The sequence below is a fragment of the Lepidothrix coronata genome, unplaced genomic scaffold (genome assembly GCF_001604755.1).
Source record: "Lepidothrix coronata isolate B3197 unplaced genomic scaffold, Lepidothrix_coronata-1.0 Scaffold3, whole genome shotgun sequence".
NCBI lineage: Eukaryota > Metazoa > Chordata > Aves > Passeriformes > Pipridae > Lepidothrix > Lepidothrix coronata.
This window is the reverse complement of record NW_016690183.1, coordinates 8,010,349-8,035,677: the sequence shown is the minus strand read 5'-3', so window position 1 is coordinate 8,035,677 and position 25,329 is coordinate 8,010,349. Positions and strand designations below refer to the sequence as shown.

General features: G+C 38.9%; 1 protein-coding gene across 5 annotated transcripts in view; it reads left to right on the top strand.

Annotated features, from left to right (window-relative positions):
• TPK1 (thiamin pyrophosphokinase 1) overlaps nt 1-25,329 on the top strand; it is a 307,366-nt gene that overhangs the window by 152,128 nt on the left and 129,909 nt on the right. For all 5 annotated transcript variants that reach the window (XM_017823218.1, XM_017823190.1, XM_017823201.1 and 2 more), the window contains one exon: nt 24,720-24,815. In XM_017823218.1, coding sequence (XP_017678707.1) covers nt 24,720-24,815 — 96 coding nt within the window. The remainder of the gene's footprint in view (nt 1-24,719; nt 24,816-25,329) is intronic.

Here is a 25,329-nt window from a genome sequence, read left to right as displayed (position 1 = left end):
GTGGGAAAGAGAGAGTAATTGCATTTGATGGTTTTTTGACACGATCTTCTTAAACTTGGTTCTATATAGTGTGAAAAATGTAAGTATGGATTGACAGCTTATAGATGCTGTAGAATAGGTCAAAATTCCTTGTGGCAGGAGGAGAGTGTGGTGGAACAGGAGACAGGCATCAGTGTACAATGAGTGGTTAGATTAAGAAAGGAAATAGTATAAAAAGTTTAAGGTCCCTTAGGGAGCACTACTTATCACTTATGTGATGTATTTTTTGTGGAAAACTCAAGATGCTTTGAAGGGTTAGGGTAAATCTGATATGGTTTGATAAATTCTGTAAAAAGATGTAAATTCTGTAAAGATGAACTGTCCCCAAATCATATTACTGGTGTTTACACTGTCTCTCCTTTAGTTAAATTCACTTCCAAAGAAGTTGCACAAAAGGTACTATAAGGGCCAGTGGCTGCCAATCCTGTTATCTGATAAAAGATGATTTATTTGTTCCAGCTGCAAGCCATCCCACTCTCCTAGCTATTTCTTTCCTTGCTACTTCCAATGACTCACTAGTTTAAAATGATTGCTCCTGAGCCTTTCTTGCTGAGAGTTTTGTCTGAGGCATGAGCGAAGTAAGAGCATTATGGTTGGACCCAGAAATCTGAATTAAAACACAGTGGGAGAGCCAGATTTTGAAACTGCATCTTCAAAAATGCATTCATTAAACGTATTTGTGTAATAATGTGTGGAACAGTACACAGACATGCTTTCTAAATGGCCACATGTCCTTGAAAGTGATATTGATGAGGCTATAAAATCCCAGACATTTCAACCCCAAATGTGCCTGAGTGCAGGGAGCCCATTTCTGGTCTTTGATGATTCAGTGGAAGGGTGTTTAGGATGTAGTTAATTAGGACTGCAAGCAGCAAGTGTGATGAGACAGGAGGTCTCTTCCAGTTGCTGTGTTGGCAGATAAGATAGTTTTTGAAGTCTGCTTGTCAGACACTTCTGTGAGTATCCAATTTAGAAACATATAGTGTCCTCTACCTGCCTTTCAGTGGTTAATAAATATTTAGCAGCTACTTTTTGTGTTACTATCACAAATTTAAAACAAACAAACCTGATCTGAAAGATGAAACCACAGGATTTATATTTCACTAAATTCATACATTTATCTTAAAAAGTAGACCTAATTAAAGTGAATAATGTGGCACTATTTTAATTAATTCCTCAATTTGGTTTAAAATCATGCAAAGTAAATAAAGAAGCTTTTTAAAATATGAACTGCTGAAAGTTAAGGAGAACGGACAGAAATGGCTACCCTACTAGTTCAAGAATTTCAAGCTAGAGTAAGCTAAAGAAGCTTTTGATAGGGGATTGCCATAGAGTCAGAGAGTTTTTATTATATTTTATTGTAGTAATTTGACTTCAGTTCAATGCTTAGGTTTGAAAAAAAAAGTAGAATGGTTTATTTTCTCTTTCAGTATATGAATAAAAATGAGGTATGAGATGATGAGAAGTACTGCTCCTAAAGTGCGGAAGGGCTTGGTGATGAGAAACGATCAGCGTTATCTCTAGGTACTGAGTTCAACCATGTGTCCAGTAAATCAGTTAATTTTTAAATGCAAAATGTGGTTAGCTAAGCTTATTTGTGTCTCTGTAGCATATTTATGTCTCTGTAGCATATAAAATAGCTTTGTTTAGTAGAGGATAAAAACACAAATTGGGGGTTAGAGCATAGAACAGAGGAAAGTATGATACAATGTGGATTGGAGTGGGAGTTGGTCAATATACATAACCCAGCTAGAAAACTGGATAAGGTCGGCAAGAAGTAATTGAAATGCTTTGTTGACTATTGTAAAAAAAAATTGGCAGCAAAACAGAAGTACTAAGCCAATTGTTATTGGTATGCAGATAGATTTTTACAGATTTACTGGAAATATGGCAAAGTAACAGGCAAGGATTAAATAGAAATATTACATTATATAAAGGAAGGTAATGTGAAATTGTAGTCAACTGATTTGTGCTCGTCTCTTTGGGCATGAGGGAAGAAATGCTATTTAAATGGTAAAACCCAGGTATACCTGACTGGTGGATGGCAGATAATATTTTAGCATACAGTCTCTGAAGAAATGAGGAGTTGTGGTATTTTCAGTATTGTTCTGATAGACAGTAAAGCATTTCTGATACCTTTGGGGGCCAAAAATTACTTTGGATAGAATGATCGGAAGTTGACTTGTGAACTGTGGAGATGAATGAAAAGTCTGTGAGGTCTGTACTCCACTCCAATTTGGGGTTTTATTTATAAATCTTATGTAATTGCATTTCAAAAAGGACGTGCCTTGAGAAATTGAGAACAGAAAGCCATTTGTGTTGGATCTTATGCACTAAACAGAGAAGGCAAATTCCCACCCCTTTTGTCCTAAAAACTGCTGCCTGTAACTGATTTGTAAACAAAAAGTGAAAGACAGACAAGGAAGACTTCAGATATAACCATATGAACTCAGAAAGGAAATTAAGAGTATGTGTGAAGCATGGAAGAGGAGGAGGACTGATCAGCAAAAATACTGTTTTGAAGTACAAAATGTGCAGTGAGTTAAGAGCTCTCTTCTGTCAGCTCCACTTGTAGTAATGGGTACTTTAGTTACCTAGAAAATGCAGAAAAATGAAGCAGTCAAACTGACCCACGAGGACAGCTTGGTTATTGAAGATAACAGTCCATGGCAAAACAAAACCTGTCTTAAGTGTTGGGAGAGAGGACAGAGTGGAAGTTGGGAAAAACACACTGGCTAATGGGAAGGAGAACATGGCAGTGAAAATTGCTGTTATCAGAAGGTAACAGCTACACACTGGATGATAAACCTGCTAAACCTCCTGTTAGCATCCTAGTTTGGACATAAAAGCTGGGTTAGGAGACTCAATTTCCACATATCACACAGAGCTCAGGCTCACAATCGCATGTGCAGGAGAAGAGATAGACTTAATGACACTGGACGTGTCATTTCACAATATGACATCAGCAGGAGCAAAGATGATTCCCTGATGAAGGAAAGATTCACAGCCAGCAGCAGGATCTCTCTCAGTGCCCCTGTAGAAGGTTTTGATGCTGCCTCTGGAACACCACATACATCTCTGATAATCCATCTCCAGAAAACACGAACCTGTTCTGAAGCAGGCTCAAAAACTACCTGCTAAAATGAGCAGGGGGCCCAACAGCCTCTTTTAGGAGAAAAGGCTAAAAGAGCTCATATTGTTTAGCCTAATGAAATTAAAGTAAAGTAAATACATAAACGCCTAAACAGGAGGACTGGAGAAGATTAAAAGTAGTCTTGATTTAAGATCCGTTCAAATAAAATCAAACTGCAAATTATAAGTGTGCTGTTATCCATCGGAGGATTGAGCCTTCCAGGAGATTGTAACTGGGGCAGAAGTACTTTTAAATGGATGCTAGAAAATTTGTGAGAAGTATTGACATGTTCATGACATGTTTCATTGATGACACTGGATTAAATTTGATGAGACAGGAGAATCCTCCTGTCCTAGATTTTAACTAAAATCTTTAACTGCTTTTAAAAATGGGAAATAGTGGTTGTGTGCATTTTATTTTGATTTCAATTTCCATCTGAGTGCAGCTTGATTATTAAAAAAAAAAAAAGGAAAAAACCAAAAACTGATTAGAAGCATTTAGACAGAGTCGTCTGGGAAGATAAATGTGTCATTTAAGAATAACAACGAAACTGTTTTCTGGGTTGAGCTTGTCATGGTAACCTACTGAGAAAAAACCTTGCTTTTAGTAGATAATTTTGGGGGGGTTTTTTTGGATGATCCGTTTAGATGCTTCTGTGACCTTCACAGAATCACAGAATATACTGAGTTAGAAGGGACCCAAAAAGGATCATTGAATCCAACCCTTAGCCCTGCACAGGACCATCCCAAGAGTCACACCGTGTGCCTCAGAGTATCATCCAAACACTTCTTGAACTCTGTCATGCTTGGTGCTGGGACCACTTCCCTGGGAAGCCTGTTCCAGTGCCCAACCACCCTCTGGGTGAAGAAACTTTTTCTAATATTGAACCTAAACTTCCCTGACACAACTTCAGGCCATTCCCTAGGGTTCTGTCACTGCTCACCAGAGAGAAGAGATCAGTGACTGCCCCTCCTCTTCCCCTCATGAGGAAGCTGTAGACTGCAATGAGATTTTCCTTCAGTCTCTTCTTCAGGCTGAACAGACCAAGTGACCTCAGCCACTCCTCATACAGTTTCCCCTCAAGGCCTTTCACCATCTTTGTTGTCCTCCTTTGGATGCTCTCTAAGAGCTTAATATCTGTCTTATATTGCAGTGCCCAAAACTGCTCACAGTATTCAAGGTGAAGCTGCTCCAGTGCTGAGCAGAGTGGGACAATCTCCTCCCTCGACTGGCTGGCGATGCTTTGCCTGATGCCCCCCCAGACATGGTTGGTCCTCCTGGCTGCCAGGGCACTGCTGACTCATATTCAACTTGCCACTGACCAGGACCCCAGGTCCTTTTCCATGGCACTGCTTTCCAGCATCTCATTCCCCAGTCTGTATGGACTTCCAGGGTTGTCCCATTCCAGCTGCAGAATCCAGCACTTTCCCTTGTTGAACTTCATAGGGTTGGTGATTGCCCAGCCCTCTAATTTGTCAAGGTCTCTCTGAGGGACTCATCCAGCCTTGTGTCTAAATCATTTATGAAGATGTTGAAGAGCACAGGGCCTAAGATGGAGCCCTGTGGAACCCTCACTAGTGACAGGTGACCAGTCTGATGTTACCCCATTCACTATCACCCTCACTATCAGCCTGTGAGCCAATTGCTCACCCACCACATGATGTGTTTATCCAGCTGTGTGTTGGATATTTTGTCCAGAAGGATACTATAAGAGACAGTATCAAAAACTTTACTGAAATCTGAAAAGATTAAAAAGATTACATCAACTGGCTCCCCTTGGTCAAGTAGGTTTCGTAAGCAGGACTTTCCTCTCGTGAAGTCATGGTGAAACCAGCTTGACTCTAAAGAACAGAATCCAGGCATATGGTTTTCAAATTGTAACTCTAATCATTAAACAGAAATAGTGTAGGTGATTGTTTTGTTTGCTTCCTTTTTAAACCTGTTCAATCTGCAATAATAAATAGTCCAGCAGCAAAACTGGATTTTACAATCATTGGGTTATTTTTCTTCTGCATGTTTTTAATAACCAGTTTAATGTGACCTGATGTGATTTGCATCTGTTGCAGAGAAAGCTTGTATTTCATTTTAATGACTTTATTGGTAAATTTGACAATAGATAGATTAAATCTTGTTTGAAAATACGGGATGAGAATGGGCTTAATTTGAATCTTGATACCAACATTCCTTCTTCAGTATTGGCAAATTAAGTTGATTGTTGCCACTAATACTGTTCCAGGACTTTTTCCCCCAAAACTGATAGACCACTAGAGAGCCAAATATAAAAAGATCCTCTCCAGAGGGAGAGTTTTACAAGGTCAAATATTGCTATAAGAGATAATGGCTTTAAACTGAAAGAGGGCAGGTTTAGATTAGATATTAGGAAGAAATTCTTTACTATGAAGGTGGTGAGGCACTGGAATAGGTCGTCCAGAGAAGTTGTGGATGCCCCATCCCTGAAAGTGTTTAAGGCCAGGTTGGATGAGGGTTTGAGCATCCTGCTATAGTAGAAGGTGTCCCTGCCCATGGCAGAGGGGTTGAAACTAAATGATCATTAAGGTCCCTTCCAACCCAAACCATTCTATGGTTGTTTTAGTGATTTCTAAAGAGTACAGCAAAAGCTAAAAATAATAGAGAAAAAGCATGCGTCTTAAATTTTTACATCAACATATATCTGATTCACAGATTCAGATCTTAGGCATTGTTTTCTATATATTCAATAAACTAAGAATTTTAAAGTATATCCTTTATTATTATTATTATTGTTATTGTTATTTTGGGGGACCCCTGGTGGTCTAGTGGTTAGGATGCAGCACTCTCACCGCTGTGGCCCCGGTTCGATTCCCAGTCAGGGAAAAAATTCCCCCGGGCAGATGGAGCTCGTCAGCCCTGTGTGGCAATCCATCTAAGAGAAGGTCACTCTAAACAAACCTACGTCTTGAGACCCTCACTGCCACTGTCCAAGCTTGCTCGGCCCCAGCAGATGAACCTTAGGATTAAAGGGTGGGCTCAGTTCAGCGCACGCTGTGTCTCACCTAAAAAATCCATTGCGCAGGCTCGAAGGGTAATGACCTTTCCCAAATCTTCGCTCACGAAGACTGACCATACAAATACAATTGTTATTATTATTATTATTAGTCCTGCACTTTCCTAACTGCTGGAATGTGTGTTCTAAGGCATAGCACTAGTTTTTTCAAGGAAAATAAGAATCTTCATACTTGCAGAGCTGATGTTTGCCTTTCACTTAACTATATGTACTAATCCAAGTGAGCAACTACTACAGCGAATGTGTGCTTTTCAGTGGAACTTCAAACATGTGTGCCTTTGAGCTACAAAAAGTACAAACAAAATTTTCCGATCAAATCTCCTGTTTGACCTCCAGACAAACCTGCCGCCACATTTCATGCAAATTTTAGGTAAGGAATTCAGACAATCCATCATAGAGGACAGTCCACAGCTACATTAATCTGATTAGTCTGGATAAGTATCCTGAAAGGACTGTACTCAAAATTAAGCGGAGATGCATCTTTGCTGTAAACAGATGCAGATTTTTATCTGCTCTCTTGTGTCCTTCTATACCAAGCAGCTTCTACATCAAATGTCTTGTTTGTGGTTATGATGTGGGTTACAAACCTGTAGTTGTGGTTGATACTTTATTGCTATTTATAATTTGTGTTAACCTTTTTCCAGGTACTGTAGAAATACAGTTCAAAAGGAGGGAATGAATTTTCCTTAACTAAGACAGGACTTACTTATAGGGTCATAAGGAGGATAAGAGTGACAACAAAATAAATCTTGATTTTTACCTTTTTTTTTCTTTTTATTTCTGCCTAATCATATATAGTGTTTCCTTTCCGTACTTGTTCCAGAACCAAATGTCTGATGTCTCTGTTTTCTGACTGAACTGCAGGTTGTCAAGCTAAGTGCTTCTGGCTAAATTCCCTTCAAGACTCTAGTACCATGCCTTGCCTTTTGTTCTGTTTCCTCTTCTTCCCAGCCTCCCCTGCCAGCACAGACTTCATTTCCAGCTTTGGTTAGGTGTCCACTACAATGTCTTTATCCTGATTGACCTGAATGCCTCTGCAGCATGACTTTGGTTGCTCCCAACCTTGAGAATGATACAAAGGTGTGTGGAACAATTCTCCCTGGGGCGAGCATGGAGGGATCACAGCTTGTGCACTTGGGTTTCACTTGTCATGTACTGATAAGTCATAGGTTTGGAATTATCAATAAAGAAAAGTCCTTAACAGCTGCCTGAGAAATGCAGTGTTTAGAATTGAAAGTACTTCCAGAGCAATGCCATGCTATTGACAATTGGTTACTATATGTAATTATAACATAATGTAATTATTCCACTAGTTGTGTTTATCACTCTGTAGTATAGGAAGTAATAAAATCTGCTACGATTAATTTTTCAGCTGGAAAAGCCATCTCTGTAAGCATACTGCTGAGCAAGAAAAGCTACTGTTGTGGTAGGATCAAACAGAGCGTTTATTCTCCCCACCCCTCTGCCTCCCCAGAGAGTTACTAATAGCTTACTTAAAAGCAGGTGCTTCATTTAATCTTGTCAGTGCTATTTTGCACCTATGTACAGAAGAAGGATGGCCTAAGATATCTCAGTAACAGAGGAAAGGATGATGTTAGTTTAGGGATAAGTCATAGTTACAGGAAATGGGGTAATACAGATTATCACTAGCATTTCAGTCTATCAGAGATGCCTTGCAAAAATCCTTTGTCCAACATTGCAAGGCCAATTTATTAAATCATTGATCCATGTCCATGTATTTCTTAATACTTTGTTTCCCTCATCCCTTTTGCTTTATTGATTTCATTGTACAACATGCACTTTAGGAGTCAGATGTATGATGTCGTAATTATTTGTGGTGTCACAGTACCTGTGAGCCCCATATGTTTAGGTTTTCTTCCCTGCCCTCCTTCCCTTCCCCCCCACTCCATCCTCTACTCTGGTTTTAAAAGAGCAGTTCCAAACAGGGACTGTACTCCCTTCACTCATACAAGTGAAGACTCTGGCTTCCCTCCAACACAAGATGGCCCTTGAAGAGGTTTACCAAGACTGCTCAAGCGCTCTCACCTTCCCTGTAGTGTTACCACTTGTTTGCATCATTCAGTGCTTCTTAAGATTCAGTTCACGCACTGATATTCTTTCACAGTCACTAGGAAAAAGTGAGTAAAGAAGATCCTCAGGGCTCAAGTAGAGTGTGTGTGTCTGTATATGTTCTTCCCTTTCCCCTTCCTTGTACTGTGATGTATAAGTACAATACTGTACTAATCAGCATCTTGCTCAGTCTACTCCATCCAGTTGTTTCTCCGAATGTCAAGCCGGAGGTTGGAGGCATCTTCCAAGTGTTAAAAGCATTGTCTCATTTCAGAGCTAATTTTGAAGATGAGTGACTCTTCGGTTGCTGGTGACAGAGCAAGCTGGCAATGGGAACCCCAGTTACTTATCAGGCCAGGAGGGGGCAACATGGGAAACCCAAAACAGTGGCTAGAGGGACAAGTTTCAGCTGGAAGCCAGGGCAAATATGGATTTAATTGGAATGATGTTTTGGTTTGCTTTGTAATGTAGTTGTCCAACAAAGGAGGGCCGAGGCACTGACTCAGCGTGGATCCTGTCTGCAGCAGCTTTTGACCAAAATGTTTAGGCAGAGAAACTAAGTTGTAAAGAACAGAAATGAGTCTCAAGTGAATAAGGAAAGGCTACCATTGGGAAGAATTATGTGAGTGTAAATCCTAACAATTTGTGGTTTATACTGTCTTTATTTCTGCTTCTGAGCTAGAAATCTGGGAAAGTGGTTAGCAAGTTGAAACATGGGGGATCAAAGAATCGAATATTTTGAATAGAAGAGGAAGAAGTGAGAGCTAGGTGGTGCAGCAGGAATATCTACTCAGATCATTTGCTTCTCTCTGAGTCACTGGAGATTTTCAGGGTGATGGGGGAGTTCAGTATTAAATAGCTATTTGGTTCACTGCTTTTAAAGAAAAGGATATTGGGTAAGAGAAGTGGGCAGTACATCAGCCTTCTCAGAGATGGGCTGTTCACAACAGAGATTGGCAGCACTTGCAGGGTTTCCTTTGAGATGAATGTGGTATGTAAAAATAAGTATCTGAGGCAATAATTTGTTATTTATTCAAAGCAGATGAGATACCATGAAAAATTAAATGGAAGATGAATATAGAATTATGCAAATCTTGCAGCTGTAGTATTTTGAACTCTTACTGCCTTCGGACTTCCTTGGTTATGTCTACTGCTTTGCCAGCCCTATGAAAGTCTGTGCAGCAATGTCTTCCAGTGTATTGGAACTACTATCTGCTTAATGCCTTCCAAATTCTCCATTTAGATATGTTGTTTCTAATCTTCCATGTCTTCAGAAAAAAACAGCTGAATTCCTTGAAGTATGGTTGTTTGGCCCTTAAGTCTAAGTGGGTCTTTCAAGGAACATGGAAGTCTCCTGTCCCCCCAGACTTGAACCTGCACCTTACATCAATGTTAGCATAAGAGCAATGACAGAGCAGTACCAGAATTACTGTGCTCTCTTTGGAGTTATCTATGGATAAAGCAACTGTGCCTAGTTAGCTAAAAAAACTTGGAGAAACTGCCATATTTTCCTGAAGCAAAGGGAGATCTTGCTCTTAGTTATTCCAGCTCAGCAGGAGAAGGGCTTAGTTCAATGTTCCATCATGCAAAGCATAGGTGTTGATTGAGTTCTAGTTGCAGGCACTGGTGATGATGGCAGGTGCTCAGAATACGGCATAAGAATTTGATTTTCAAGATGCGTTGAAGACTGTTAGAAGTTAAGAGAAGATGTGGCTTGAAGTTGAACATTACATGATGCAAGTGAAATAAAACCCTCATCCCTGTTTCTCATGTCAATTTAATTTTTTGCAGAGATGTTTTTTTGAGAATACAAAACAAGAAGTTTGGGGAATGGAAACCCTATGCAACTACATCAAACATCTTAATGTTGACTAATAACAGCAATCTGTCATACAAACATATGAAAATTGGCTGTGCTTCATTGGTAATGTTGATCAGACTGCATGGCAGTACCTTCTGTCACCAAAATGATTTACAGTAAGTGTGCAGATGTTATTTACAGTGACCTACTAATTCTTCTTGAGTGAGGGATTCTTTTTCTTCTTGAACATGATAATCTTGGTTCCTTTAAAAATAAGATCTGTTCACTCTCAGACAAATTATTTAGAACAAATAAGTAGTTAATAAAAATGTCTGGTGCCATAGCACTATGTGAGTTTTAATATTAGCTAAATTTTGGCTGAGCTTGCTAAGAATAAAGGAAAATGCTCTGCTGTCAGAAGAGACATGTTACTGTCTTTTGCAAAACATACCAAACACAAAGTTTTTTCTTAGTGCTATAGTCTTGCCTAAATCTGTGGTGGTTCTCTTCTACTTCCATTCTAACAATCTAGCAAAACCCTTTACTTGCTTAATTGTAATTTGAATGAATTGATCACAGTGGGTTTAGATTTTTTCCAGTGAATCCATTAAAAAAAATGTATTTTACGCTCCACTAGACTGCATTCAGATACCAATTTTGGTGATAGACTGTCACATTCAAAAAACTATCTGATTGAAAGCTGCTGATTTAAATTTCATTTGCATTGCATGCATAGAAGAGTTGAAAAGAGTTAAAGTATCTAGGGTATAAAAGTACAGACAGCATAAAATGTCTAGAAGTGTAACAGTAGGTCATGAAGGTTACATGAAGAAGGAAGTGTTACATAACTGTCTTCTTTTACTTAGTAATAATATAATTTAATTAAAAAACTCCAGCTTTTGCTTTAATTCTGCTGCAAAATCATTTTCACTGCATGTCTCCAATGTGATTCATTCAACTGAAAAAGTAAGTGTGTCACATACTTCCTCTGTTGTGGTATTTTTATTTTTATTTGATGCAGCATGTAATTCTAGAGTGCTTAGTTTTTGAATTTCTAAAGGAAGAATTTCTAAGATAGATAAAATGGGGGTGTAGAATAGATGACAATTGCTACCTTTTTATGGTAACTTCTTTCTGTAAAAGTCACGGTAAAGAAACTAAGTATTTAAAGAATTTTAGTATATGAAAAGCAGAGGTAATTGTGCATGGCTACGTCTTCAAAAACTGTGGAGAAGAGGGAGGTATTTGCCTTAAGCAGTTGTTTATCTGGTTAGGATTATGATTACTTTACATGTGTGTACCATGATGGTTCTGGTGCTATAGATTGGTTCTTGAATGCCTAGTCACTTGTTTTCACAGTGCATGCTAGAAGTATTAATTTATTGCACACTTGCAGGACTGAGATGGAGAGAGGCCAAAATCAAAGCCTAACAAACAAAGAAGCTAGGAACCACTTAGTGCCCAAACATGAGTTTGGACACTGTGCTCTGACGGCTTGCTCAGGTCACACAAGATTCCCATGGGAGCATCAGCGGCTGAACCTTCAGTTGATGAATGTTGTCTCGGTGCCTTGATCTCAAGACATTTTCTTTGTTAGTCTTTTGGATGTGGATTATAGAACTGCAGGTTGCAATGCATAGTAAAAGTAGGGCATTGTCTCCAGAAGCCATGGGTGGACAACTACTAATTAGACAGATATGGAATAAAAGGTGTTGGGGTAGTTTTTGCTTGTATAAGGAAAAACTATCAAGTGTCTGAATGTACTGTAATCTGCTGATGTTTAGAATATGATCTGCCGCTTGAAAAGCAAAGCCTCTTAAATAATTTTTGTAGTCCAATTCAGGCACAGGATTGCCATCCCATTATGTAAGGAAAAGCACAATGAGTTCCTGATAAAAGGAGATCAGCTCTAATGCCTTCTGTCAGAAGAGAAAAACTGCTTTCTATATGCCACATGTTTTGCTTGTGTATTCTTTGGATGCTGGGGATTTTGAAACATGAGTTTGAAGGAAGATTGGGAAAGAGACTGTAACTAGGCATTGCATGGACTGGGGAGATAAACTTATGTAGTGCCTATGTGTGAGGTGGGATACAGCTGAATAAAAGACTTTAGGAAATATCAGAAGAAATACCTAGAGGGATCAGTTGTGGTGTGGTACATTTTTTTTGCTGGAAAGAAGCAAAACCTCTGCAGCTTGAAAAGTCTTTTAATCAAACTAAACACAACATTTGAGAGTGAGTGGAGAAAAACTCTTTCTTTAGAAAGATGGACAGGATAACTGAAAAGGTTAGTTTAATCTCCATGCTTTATCACCTGATTAGTGTATATATTACCTTCTCACAGCAAATCAAGCCCTGGAAAATGTTTAGAAAGAGTTTTCTTTTCAACTGTCCTCATCACTTCAGAAGTGTCTGACAAATCTTTAGCAGAATGGGTTAAAGGGCAGTCACTAATGTTCACCATTGCTTGAAACTGCTGTGCAGGGAGAGGCTTTTAAGTGGGAGAGTAAGGCATTAATTGGCTCATAGGGCTGTTTCTGGGCCTGCTCAGTGCAGACATAGCCTTCCTTGCTGTGAACTAGGTCACTGGGAAAACCTACCTAGCTATGAACCAGCTAGTTGGCCATCCAGGGGCAGTGGCAGTATTTTGATCTTTTTAGACTGTGAAACCCATCAAAAAAACCAGAGGCTTTCAGGATGAATTTTGTTGCCCACTAAAGCTTGGTTATGTCCACTACCGTTTCCAATCACAGCATTGACTAGGGTAGAGACATAACCATCATCTACAAACCCTAGATGGAACAGAACCAAATATTTGGAAAACTTCAGAATTTGGGGGACTATATATATATATCTGCATATATTGCTATGTCCATGTGGATGAGCTTCAGACTTACAATTCAGGCAAAGTTCAGTGAAAATAATACGTGTGGAAGACTTGCATGAGCTAAAATAAAAATTAAAATTGCCCCTTCAAAATGTGCACATATAGCCTTGCTGAGCTTCTGATGCATCTTCTCACAGCTTTTTGAAGCTGTAAGCTTTTTTTAGATCTCTGATCAAAATGCACAAGCAGATCTTGATATCTTTTTTTCTTTTCTTTCTAACAGCAGTAGTTTAAAATAGAGGATGGGCAGGAGGAAGGAAAGCAGAATAGGAGAAGCTCACAGATGTGATTGTATGTTAGAATAGTATGTTATGGAAATTTTATATTGTGCCTTACTGTCTTAAGTATTGGTATCAATGAATGCTAGTTCAGGTTCACATAGCTCTCATGTTACCCTGGATAGCTGATGGGAAGCTCAAAACACAGTCAAATGTTCTGGAGCCTTATGCTTTGTCTAGGCAGCAGTCAAGGAAATAACTTGTCTTGCATCTTTCCATATTCCAGATAGTTTGTTAGACCAGTCTGCCCTTGTGCATGTATGCAGCTCCTTTTGACACTGGCATTCGTGTTTTGGCATAGTATGTAACTACTTTTTTTGCTGCATTTAGTTCCTACAAATCTGTTACAGCTCTTTGCACAAAAGGCTGTGGCTTGCATTTTGAATTACGAATGTTCCCTGACAGTTCCATTGCTCTTTGTCAACAGCAGATGCAGGAGGCCAAATTCTACTCTCAGTCATGTTGGGGAAGATCATGGGATCTGATATTTCATATGGATGTCACTTCAGGCATACAGCATTAAAAAACATCAGAGTGGGCCCCCTGCTTTCTGGAGATGGGCATTCTGTGGTTCTATGATGTATCACCTAAATCATAACCTCTCCAGTGGACTGTGACTGGTCAGAGCTCAAAAGATGGTTACTGGAGTGGGTTCTGAACAGACCCTGTTAGAACAAAAAGACGACTACATAGTTCCTTTGTAGTGTTTGTATCTATTATGTCGTGTTAGCGTTTTTTTTGCCAGGGATCACAGCTATCGATAAGAAAAGCTAGAAATGTTGACTTCAGAGATCACTGTTCCTATATAATGCAAAGGAATATCCTATTAGGAGATATCTAGGGTATACCAATGTAAATTATCTTATTGCAAAGCTCTGTATTACTTGCAGAGTAATTGCTGTTAGTTGGCTACACATTTTTTATTTGGTTTTACGTCACATTTTTCACCCATTCAGGGCTTGAAACATTTCACATGTGTAATGGAAATATTTTCAGTACAGTAAGCTTGGATATTCTGATATCTAATTGAACTGAGTAGTTGTTTATATATCACGTGGAAAGGAGAGATGGGGAGAAGGATGTACAGCCCAATTCCAAGCGCTCGGTTTTTAAACCTGCAGCCTCTGCCTATTGAAATGCAGGCCTTGAAGATAAAACTGGTTTCCTGTTTACCAAATAATTAAGTGCTCTCAGATCTAAAGACTGAATGTTTATTCAGCAACCTCACTTTCAGTTGAAGCCCTCCACAAATAAAAAATGCAGCAACTGCATGAATATGATGCGTGACCTTTTATTATTCAAGAATCTACCTCAATTATGTAGAAATATAGCAAATAGCCTGAATTTCACTTGGAAATGTGTTCATACTCAGTGGAACACTTGGTAGTGATGCAGTCAGAACTGCTGTCCTGGGCAGTGGTTTAATTCCCAAGCTTTCCCTTATGTCTGTCAGAATGTCAGCGTGTCAGTTATTTCTGTTCCTTGCTCCCAGATGATTGGTGATCTTTGGCAGAAATGAATTGTAAAGCTCAGTGGTGGTAGTTGCTGCTGTTGTTATTATAATTATTATAATTATTATTATTTATTTTCATTGCTGTTAGCTTTGCAATATCACTTGTTAAAATACGGAACAATTTAATTTTATTTTGAATTTGTGAAGCCTGTTTTCACTGGCCTACGTTAAGATTAGGCATTTGAAAAACTTATCTGGTCTTAAAATTCTTGGACCCATAAAGCTCTCTTAAGTACAGAAGTCTATAGCTAAATGAATGTGCCTTTGAGTTTGGCACCCTTTACAACATTGTTACTTCTGACGTGAATCTGTTGTGGCATGGCTAGGAACTTTCCTCCAATTACTTCCAAAAAAAACCATCTCTTTTATCGCAGAATCACAGAATATGCTGAGTTGGAAGGGACCCAAAAAGTATCATTGAGTCCAACCCTTAGCTTTGCACAGGACCATCTCCAAGCGTCACCCCATGTGCCTGAAAGTATCATCCAAATGCTTCTTGAACTCTTGTCAGGCTTGGTGCTGGGACCACTTGGGGAGCCTGTTCCAGTGCCCAACCACCTTCTGGGTGAAGAACCTCTTTCTAATATCAAACCTAAACCTCCCCTGACACAATTTCAGGCCATTCCCTCGGGTCCTGTCACTGGTCACCAGAGAGAAGAGATCAGTGACTGCCCCTCCTCTTCCCTTCACAAGGAAGTTGTAGACTGCAATGAGGTTTCCCCTCAGTCTCCTCTTCTTCAGGCTGAACAGACCAAGTGACCTCAGCCACCCCTCATTTGTTAATTTTCTGCCTGTAGTTAACATGGAGTATGTACGGATAACAAAAAATATATTTGCTTCATTCTGTATTACTGTTTCTGATATCTTATAAATATATAAGCAGGATGTAGACCTGGTGTAGCAGTACAGGCATATATCCTGTTTTCAGCAATAAACCTCCTTCTTTCTCAGGCACCAGCACATATTAGAAATGTTATATAAACTGCCTGTCCCAGATGATCTGCCTAGAGAAAGCAAAAGAGGCATCCATAAATTTAAATTAGCTATTTCCTTTATAGAGAAGGAGAAAAATGACTGGAAAGAAAAACTGAAGGAGGAAAAAGAGGGGACAGCATATCATTTAAAATGTTGAACACGGAAGCTGATCTACATTGTACTAAGGATACATATAGTCTAGCATTCTCCTTTTGATCTATATAAGATGATCCTGAAATTATGTCTACTGTTGTAGACAGTGAATAAACTCTCCCTACAGAAAGCTTCTTCTATTCCTTGTGACATACAGCTCTTACACTGAGGCTGAGAGGTTTTAGAAAGTGCCAGACAGAACAATAAGAAGGAAAAAAAAGAGTATTATCTAGGCACATACCTAGCCAAGTTAGAACTTACTACACAAATTGTAGGCAGTCAGCAGTTCATAAGAAAACTAACAAGTAGTGGGAAGTAATCAGTGACTTTCCTGAAGGATCAGTCTTGGAACTAATCTTGCTATTTTCATTATTATCCCAATACCAAAAAGAAAAAAGGAGGTACTAAATTGTATTGATAGCACAAATTTCAGAGTTTTATACACAATAGGAGGATATTTCTCTTTTCAATTTGCTGCCTTTAGGTAATCAAGGTCTTTGTACTCATCTTGTACATGTAGATAGTTAGATAGTTGTGTAAGTACTCTTTTTTTTTTTTTTGCACTTAGGACACATTTGGGGTCTGGTCTCAATTAATTCTGTCCAGTAATCAATATCTGAAATGCAGCTCACTCTCACAATCCAAATTCTTTTCAAAGCAATTACATATCTCTGAAACTAAGGACATACTGGTAGATACTAGGTGAGGAACAAGAATTCCGTTGCATAAAGCCTGTCTGAATGCAAGAGAGAGGGACTAGTTGTACTGGTCATATGTATTTAAATAAAATTTATGATTAGATACCTTGCAGGGAATTTTATGCCATCCAGGTTAACATCTTCTTTGCTATTTTCTATGCATTTTTCATAGTCGTGTTGCTCTTGGGTACCTGGGTTGCTGGCAAAGGATCATGTTAAGATAGTGTTTAGGATGTCTAAAATTTATCAGCCCAGATCCTTGAAAACATGCCTTGCTGTTTCCTCCATGTTTTTCTTACCTTGAGATGATCTTGAGAATTGGCAATTAGTCTGGAAACTGAAGTCAATTCAGATACAGTATCTGCTTATTAACTTTAGTTCTTTGCAGTGTCTGTCATCCTAAGTGATAAAAAGCAGAACTTGTTAACCTGAAGCCCTTTTAATATAAGAAGAAAAAAAAAAANAAAAAAAAAAAAAGAACAACAACCAAAAAAAACCCACAAAACCCAAAACAAAAACCTGTTCGGTTACTGTCCGTAAAGTGGTGTGGGATATTTGATGTGTAGATGGCCTCTCTTGCTCCCTCCCACCTCAAATGCCTGAATGTCAAGGAATAACTGCATGCCCTATTGCTTCAGCTTTGTGGGCATAGGATTTGTGGTTGGGCAGCTTTTCTGTTTGGTGCATTATTTTAGGAGAGTGCTTGAGTCTTATTTGCATTGTCAGTAGTGCAAGTGCCAAAGACAGTATTCATTTTAATATTGGTTAAGTATAATTACTACATTTTTGAAAATGATACAGTTCTTAGTATTGGTTCGAAGTGTGTCCAAGTCAACAAAAAAGACTCTCATCTATATGACTGGATAGTGGCTCATGCTGTCTACAATCAGGACTACATGCTTCCCTTCTGTCAGAAACTGATGCAATTCCAGCACTCTGATTTCCCTTACACCAGCTACCTCGTATCTTCTTACATAAATGCACACAGATAGAGTACCTATTCCTGTTTCCAAGTTATTTTCCGAGAAAAGCAAGGTGCTGCAATCAGTCTCATCAATAGGTTAAGATCCAAAGGGCCTAATCAGCTTGGTAGACAAAAGCTTTTCACGGTGCCGATTACAGAGGGAGCCTGACCATCAATTAAAATTTCTCTCTCTGAACCTTTGTTTTTCAGACAAGGAAGGGAACATAAGGGAAATTTCAGAGAAGATCCAAAAATAGCAGGTGGCTGTCACTGCTGTACTGTGCTCATTTTTAATCATCAGATTGGAAAAATAACAGGTTTGGGTTGCACAGGGATGTACAAAAGTAGGTCCACTGTTTAAATGCCAGAAATGGGTATGAAAAGATATGGGTTGTATATATGCGACTTTGGCTCCTGACAGACCTTTCTCACACAACATTCTTACCTTTCTGCTTGGTTATTTAAAAGTCTTAGAAGATGTTAGTGGCCTTCTGATAGAGGTGTTTCAGTGACGTGTATATTACTGCACTTTCTGACCTGTAGGTTAGTATTCAAGAGGTTTGCTTTCATTCACCAAACTTAATACATCAGAAAAATTTGCTCCATTACAGATGAATACTGGGAATTCTTCCAGCAAATGATTGTTAACTGTACTGTTGTTTTTTGTTTTGTTGTGGCTTTTATTGTTTTGGGCTTGTTTAAGCTTGGGGCTTTTTTGTTTGGATTTGATTTTTTTAGATTTAGAAACCTTCGGTTTTCTGCTTTTCAGTTTCTATTAGGTGGCAAAGGCATGTTGGCTTTCTTTCTTTAGTATTGGTCAGATACCAACTAAACAGACTCATATTTTGCCATTTTAAGTAATTGCTACAATTTCATGAGCAATAGACTTTTCTTTTGAAAGGGAGCAACCTAATTAATGCAGAAGAACTCTGTCATCGCTATTATCTCAACCTAAAATGTATGGTATCAAAAAAACTACCCTCCACCAGAAGCCACACGCTGCCTTGCTAAAAACAAAATCAGGAAACATTTTATTTACTTTGAAAAAGATCATATGAAAATGGGGGAAGGGAGAAGAGGTTGCAGCTGTTGCAGTCAAAATTTCAACTACAGAGCTCTCTCTTTTATTTTTTTTTAACATTTGTCAAATTTGACAAGTTCTGGGTTGTAGAGCTATGCATATGTTTACATATATTTACTGGTTTTGTTTCCTGCCACCAGGTAGTACTTGTTTAATAAATCAAGTTATGTTATATAAGGTTAGAAGTGATGGTCAAACCTGAACATTTTTGGTTTATTTGTCAGTAATGGGGCTTTTCACTGGAGTGTGAGTTTCAGTTATTTGGCTTCCGGTGCATATACTTCGACATGATTAATAACTTATTTTAGTCAATCTGAATGGCAGTGTCACTGATGTGCAATTGGATGAGTCAAAACATCGTCAACCCCAGAACTGAGGGCCAAGCAATCTGTACAGTATTAACTTGATGCTGATGCCAAGCCAGCCAAATTTGAGGCCAAAGACTGAAAGAAAATACATTTCACTTAATTAAATATTTTTGGCTATTTAAAAATCAAAAACAATTTTCACCAGTTACACATACTTGTTTTGTTCTCCACTACAAAAATTAAAAGACAATCCATACAATTAAGCTGATCTAAAGAGAAGCTGTTTGATATTTGTTATTCAACAGTATTTGAAATTCCCCAAAGAAATCAGTGAACTTAACTGCTTTGCTTTCCTTACTTGCATCATACTCCCAAAATGCAAAAGGCTTCAATTCATAAGTTTCCTGCTGGTTGTAATTCATAGACATAAACCAGCTCCATTAGTTTGGAGCTGTCATCCTAAATCAGTCTTCAGAAATTTACTGCCTATAGGAAACCTATGCAGCTTTTATGGTTATCAGTAGCTCAAGTTAGAGGTTCTTGTTCTGTCTGTCTCTCTACAATCCTGTCTCTTTAAATGTTTTCAGAAACCTCATGTGACATTCTAACCTGACTCATATTTATCCCATGCTAGACTTGGTTTCAGTTCTAGTAGAGTTGCTTTGGATCAGCAGTGGAACACTGGGCCAACAATGAAGATAGCTACTGTCTGGGTTACTGCTATCTCTGCAAAAGATGTTTCCCAAAATATTTTTTTCTTTCTGGTACTGCTTGAATGCTCTGGTCTCACACCACCACCCTCCTATTACAGATGAGTAGATGTCTGTTATCTGTTAAACTTGTTTGGCTATGCATCCACATGCTTTTTTTTCTTTGCTAGGCCTTATCCAAGACCCCCAGTCAGATCCTGCAGTTCATTTCTGTTCATCATTCTGTATAGAACAGCATCTCTTGCTTGCATCCATGTATGCTTTTCCCTAGAGTTGCTTTTCAGTATCAGTTCCATGGAGTCCAATTCAGAATGTAAATACTTGTCTGCACATTTGGGTATGAAAATGTTTGAGGCTTCAAAATATTCGGGTAACTGAAGATAGTATATGAAGAATGCAGAGGTTTGGAGTTATTCTCTGAGTAGGCAAAAGAGGTAGAGGATACCAGAGAGGCAAAATGAAATTCCCTGGGGCCAGAAATTAAAAGGAAGAGATAACTAGGAACCCTCTGCCTCCTTACTGTTAATTGACTTCTTCAAGCTCTTAGAGGTGGAAATACTGCATGCCAATAAAGCACAAATGAGGGAAATGTATTTTAGGGAAGTTTAGAGCACATGATGTGTGAGAAGAGGCTGAAGTAAACTGGTTTGTTCAGCTTCCAGAAGACAAGGTGAACAGCAGATTGTATTGCTGTCAAACTTCCTAATGGGTGGGCAGAGAGAAAATAGAAAGAGACTCTCCTTTAAGTTAAGTAGGGACAGGAAAAGAAGCAACAACCCCAATTTGCAATACAGGAGATCTCAGTGAAAGGCATTGGGAAAGAAAATTTCACCACAAGAGTGGCCAAGCCCAGAGAATTGGAGTCTCCATCTTGGGAGGTGCTAAATGTGGACTGGAAAGGGCTTCAAGCAACCTGAGCAAATCTGTCCTACTCTGAGCAAGAGGTTGGACCAGATGACTTTGAAAAGTCCCTTCCAACCGAAATAGTGCTGAGAATCTATAGTTCTTACTTAGTTGGTCAGTGAGATATTAGGATTGAGTGGGTTCGTTACTATTTGGGTAGGTAAAATCTAGGGAAGGAGCATGTTTAGAGATAACATTAGTTTTTATAGGTTTCTTAGACTTTGTTTGTCTGTGCCGTGATTTTGAGAGGCGCTATAGGCTGTCTCCTTTCTTCTCTTTCAACCTGAGGATATCTGTCTTTCCTGTGTCTGCCATTAACACTATACATAAGTGCATCTGTTTGAGATGGATACCTCAAAATTGAGCCTCAGTGCACAGGAATTGTCAGAGGACTGAACTGAATGTCACTGGTGCACTCAGTGAGCACAGTCAGATACAGGCTTCAAAAATAGTCTCGAATATCTTGTTGTATGAAGATCTTGGAGATAGAGTACACATTAGGATATTTTATGTGTTCTAATTATATTCTCATGCTCAGAAAGATAAGAGAAAGAGTAAGGATAACTTTCTCTTAATAAAAGGTTAAGAAGAACATGGGAGAGTGGACAACTGCACACTGCTTTCTCCAAACACACAACGTACTGTGATGTGCAACATTTCTAAAAATTGGAGAAATCCTGAAATGTTCAGATTGACATTTCAGTGCCTGTCTAAATTCAGTGTCTGTCTGAAATATAGGGTTCAATAATCCTATTATGTGTGTCTGACACACTCCTCCTTCTTTAGCAATGTGCCTCCCATAGCTGCTATAATAAGACAGAACAGCCAAAGCCTAATATTGTGTGCCTCATCCTATCATTCAGCAAAGCTATATCGTCATCAGATGCAATCTATTGTGTTCACTCCTGCTGTGTGGTATTGATTTTTCTAACCTTTCCTAACGTTAAATTTGTTTGGCTTTTTAACTTTCTTACAAAAGGTTAATGTTATTAAGTTGAGCAGGTATCTATAAAACTACAAGCATTATTGCCTATCTTGCCATTGTTATACTGTCCTTTCATTAAACTCTGGCTGCAGTGGGTAGCTCTGTCTTGAAGATTTTTGTCATTCCAGAATAATGCAGTGGAGGTTGAAAAGAACTGCATTACAATTGTCATCCAATTTCGTGGCATAAAATATTGGATTTGATATATCAAGAGCAACAGATTTATCTGAAGCTCTTAAACCATGAGTGAACACAAACTGCACAGACATTAATTCCAACAAGGCTGTAAAGAGGGCACAGGATGATGCAAGTGCTGCTGCTTGTCCCCACCCCCAGTTCGATCTGGCCATACCAGTCTCTTTGACATTGTGGCAAAAGGAGCAGTTCTAAAATCTCTGTCAATTCCAGAACTGGTTATCTGTTCGATGTGGAAAGAGAATGAGAAATCACAGTTTAATTTTAAGGAAGTTGTGGATTTAATGGTAACACTCTATCAACATTTTTTGATATGATGATCTACAACAGTACTTGTATAAAGCACCAAAGGTAACAAGCAGTGAGTAAGCAGTTTCAGGATACCCCTCCTAAGCCACAGTACATTCTTGGTACTGATATTGTGGGTACAGTAATGTGCCTTTAATGAACTGTGCATTTGACGTCCCATCCACATATCTAGGTTGGGTTTCTGTGATGGGTATTTGAGGCCTTTTATGGTGAATACGCAGAAAAGACAGTAGCAGGTCTGAACATATGTTTTCTTTGTGTGGTACATCACACCTTTCTTCTGGACTGTGGTAAATGACCTTCAGTGCTCTCCAACCACCATGCTAATGTTATCTTGCCTTGGTAGTACTTTGTAGTTGCTTTAGAATATTTTTCTTATCAAAGAACATCCTGAGAAGCTGGGCAAGAATGGAACTCAAGTGAAATGTTCTTAATAGTAGCATAAAATAATAAAATAATTTAAGCTGGTTTAGATCATCACTTAAAAAAAAAAAAAGATAGAACTTGGCACTTTGGTCTTCCCTGTGTGGAAAGCAGAATTGCAGCCTACCTGCAGCTGCCAAAACCTACCTGTTCAAGGAGATTAGGCTTGTTAGTGAGTGCAGGAGTATTTCAAAGTGCTGAGGGAGAGTGGAGGTTAAATTTTTTATTTATAAATTGGTACCTATAAAATGCTTACTTCTGCCAATGCTGTGAAGCCAAGGAATGGCCCTGGCAAAAGACAAAAAACCTTCCTTCTCTACTGCCAATTTAAGAGCTGGTAACTGAGGTTGTGTCTCTTCTCCCATGCTCAGCAGTAGCTGTCCCTGCCATTGATTTACTCTTTATCTGTCATGTTCTCATGCTGTTCAGCGGCTGTCTGAGAAAGACTGAGGAGGTTCTGTCTGTTCAAAGTTTCTCACAGCTTGGTGTCTCTTCCCACCATCAGTGCTGATATTGAGACTGTCTGAGAGCACCCCATCCTTAGTGAATGAAACATCTTTTCATTTAGAGTGGCTTTGATTAACAAATCCCCTTTAGTAGTTTTCAGATCCAACCATGAGCTTTCTGGGTGGTCCTGAACACCCCTATACCTTTCCTTGGCTCCCTTGGTGTCTCTGGCTGGTGTTGCCAAACTCACATGTTCATTATAGGGTCCAGATGGCTTGTGTCCCTTCTTCTCCTGCCAATTACCCTTTTACCTTTCCTAGTGAAGAGTGGAGATGTGACAGCTCTTCAGGTTGTTTCATGCTTAGCACTGAGTCCAGGATCCAGCTACATTTTCCCTAACCCTTTTGTGGGGGCAACAGCATCACGTCTGCAGTGGAGGCCTCTGATTACATGTGCTGTTGCAGCAATATGACTCTTCATCCAGGCAAGCCTGAAAAGATATTTAGGGCAGTATCAGGTATCAGAAAGGCTATTACTTTTGACTATGTTTCCTTTCAGAAGTTTTTGAGGAGGGAGGAGAAGAGGTATAATAAAAAAAATTTCATTATCTTCTCCTCCCTTACCTCTTCTACTTCATCCAAATGCAGCTCCTTCTGCATTATGGCTTTATTTGGTTTTATATGCATTCTGACTGTGTGGGGAAGCACCTCGGTGATAGTGTATGTTTTCCTATTGGAGGCTTTTACATTGTTGCATGCAATTCACTAAACTCCATGAATTCACTAATCTGGGAAGTTTTGTCTTCTCTGCCTTTATTTTCACAACTAATGTAGATGCAACTTCAACAATTTGGTGTTGGTTGTTGGTTGTGGTTTGGGGTTTTTTGGGAGGAGGGGGTTTGTTTGGGTTTTTTTGGTTTTGGGTTTTGGTTTATGGGTTTTGTTTGCATTGGGTTGGGTTTTTTTGATGTAATAAAATAATGCAGTTTATAAACACAGGCACACGTACAAAGATTATATAGTCTGAATGTTTTCTCTTATCAGTTGTTATTGTCTATAGGAGAAAATTAAATCCGTCAGGTAAGTCAAAGATAAAAGGCTTTTAAGGTAACCTTGTGGTACAAAAGGGAACCTCTAAATGCAGCGTGTATGGTTTTTATTTTAATTTACAATGCTTTACTTGGTATTTTGTGTTCTTGAAACCTCTTTGAATAGTGACTTTATGTGGTAGAAGCACTCCACTTTTCCTTACTCAGCTTTTTTTCAGAGGCTTAGGAATTGCTTTAGTTCTTAATTAAGAAATCTGAACTCCTGCTCTTCTCTACTTTAACATGCTCTCATCCATAGTACCCCACTGCAAGGAAATCACTGTTGGATCACTGCAAATTAACTTCTAAAACTGCATTGGGGTCTGGAAACTTGTACACTTTTGTATGTTTGTAGCAGCATCAGAGAGAATAGTCATTTTCATGGAAGTTACTGATCACTCAGGGCTTGCTACACCAGAACTTGCTCATCCAGCAGAGCATCATAAAACATGCTTATCCAAAGGCACAAAGGTACTCAATGGGTTTTGAATATCTACTCCTTTAGCCATCAAACTGCTATTTCATAGTAACTTGTTAAGCTGGGACCTACAGTCTTTGGGCTCTGTAAGGGTACTAGTCTTTTACTTAATTCTGCATCTCCATGCAGAGACTCTGAGTTATTGACTGCAGTTAAATTCACCAAAGACATCATTAGTTCTCAAAATTGAAAAATGATTGACTTTTTTTCTCTCTCTGTTTTACTGCTTCCTTCACTAGGGATGTGAGTTAATTGAGACCATGGATCAGGACCTCACAGATTTCACCAAGTGTCTTCAGATACTCCAGAAAAAGATAGAGAAAAAGGGCCTCCAGGTAAAGACAACAAATCTTTTGTCTCTGGTTCTTAGTAATTACTCTTTCTCTCAATGTATTTAGGTTAATCTTATAAGTTTACACTGAAATGTAAATAGTTTCTGTAGCCTTGCCATTCTGCAGTTTTGCCATAATTTACTGCACACCTTGTAAGCATTGATGCTTCTGCTAAAAGGAATTATAAAGTGTGTCGATGAACAAGTGTTGGCTTTCTTAAAAGGCAGCTTGCATTGATTTCTGTTAATGAACTACCCAAAGTACAGAAGAGCTGTTGTGGTTGGTGTTCAAAGAAAGAGTCCCACTTTGGCATGTAAATATATTTTCAAGACTTGGCACACTAAGCTTTGATGTTCATCTCCTTTCTCTCCCCATCCAAAGGTGAGATGGAGAGAGGGAATCTTATCCTGCCAATATTACATATGGTAAGCAATACCTCCTTCTGCAAACAGTTCCCCTGGAATCAAAGGGAGCCTTTGCAGAGCAAGGAGCGCACAAAACTTAAAAGGAGCCATAT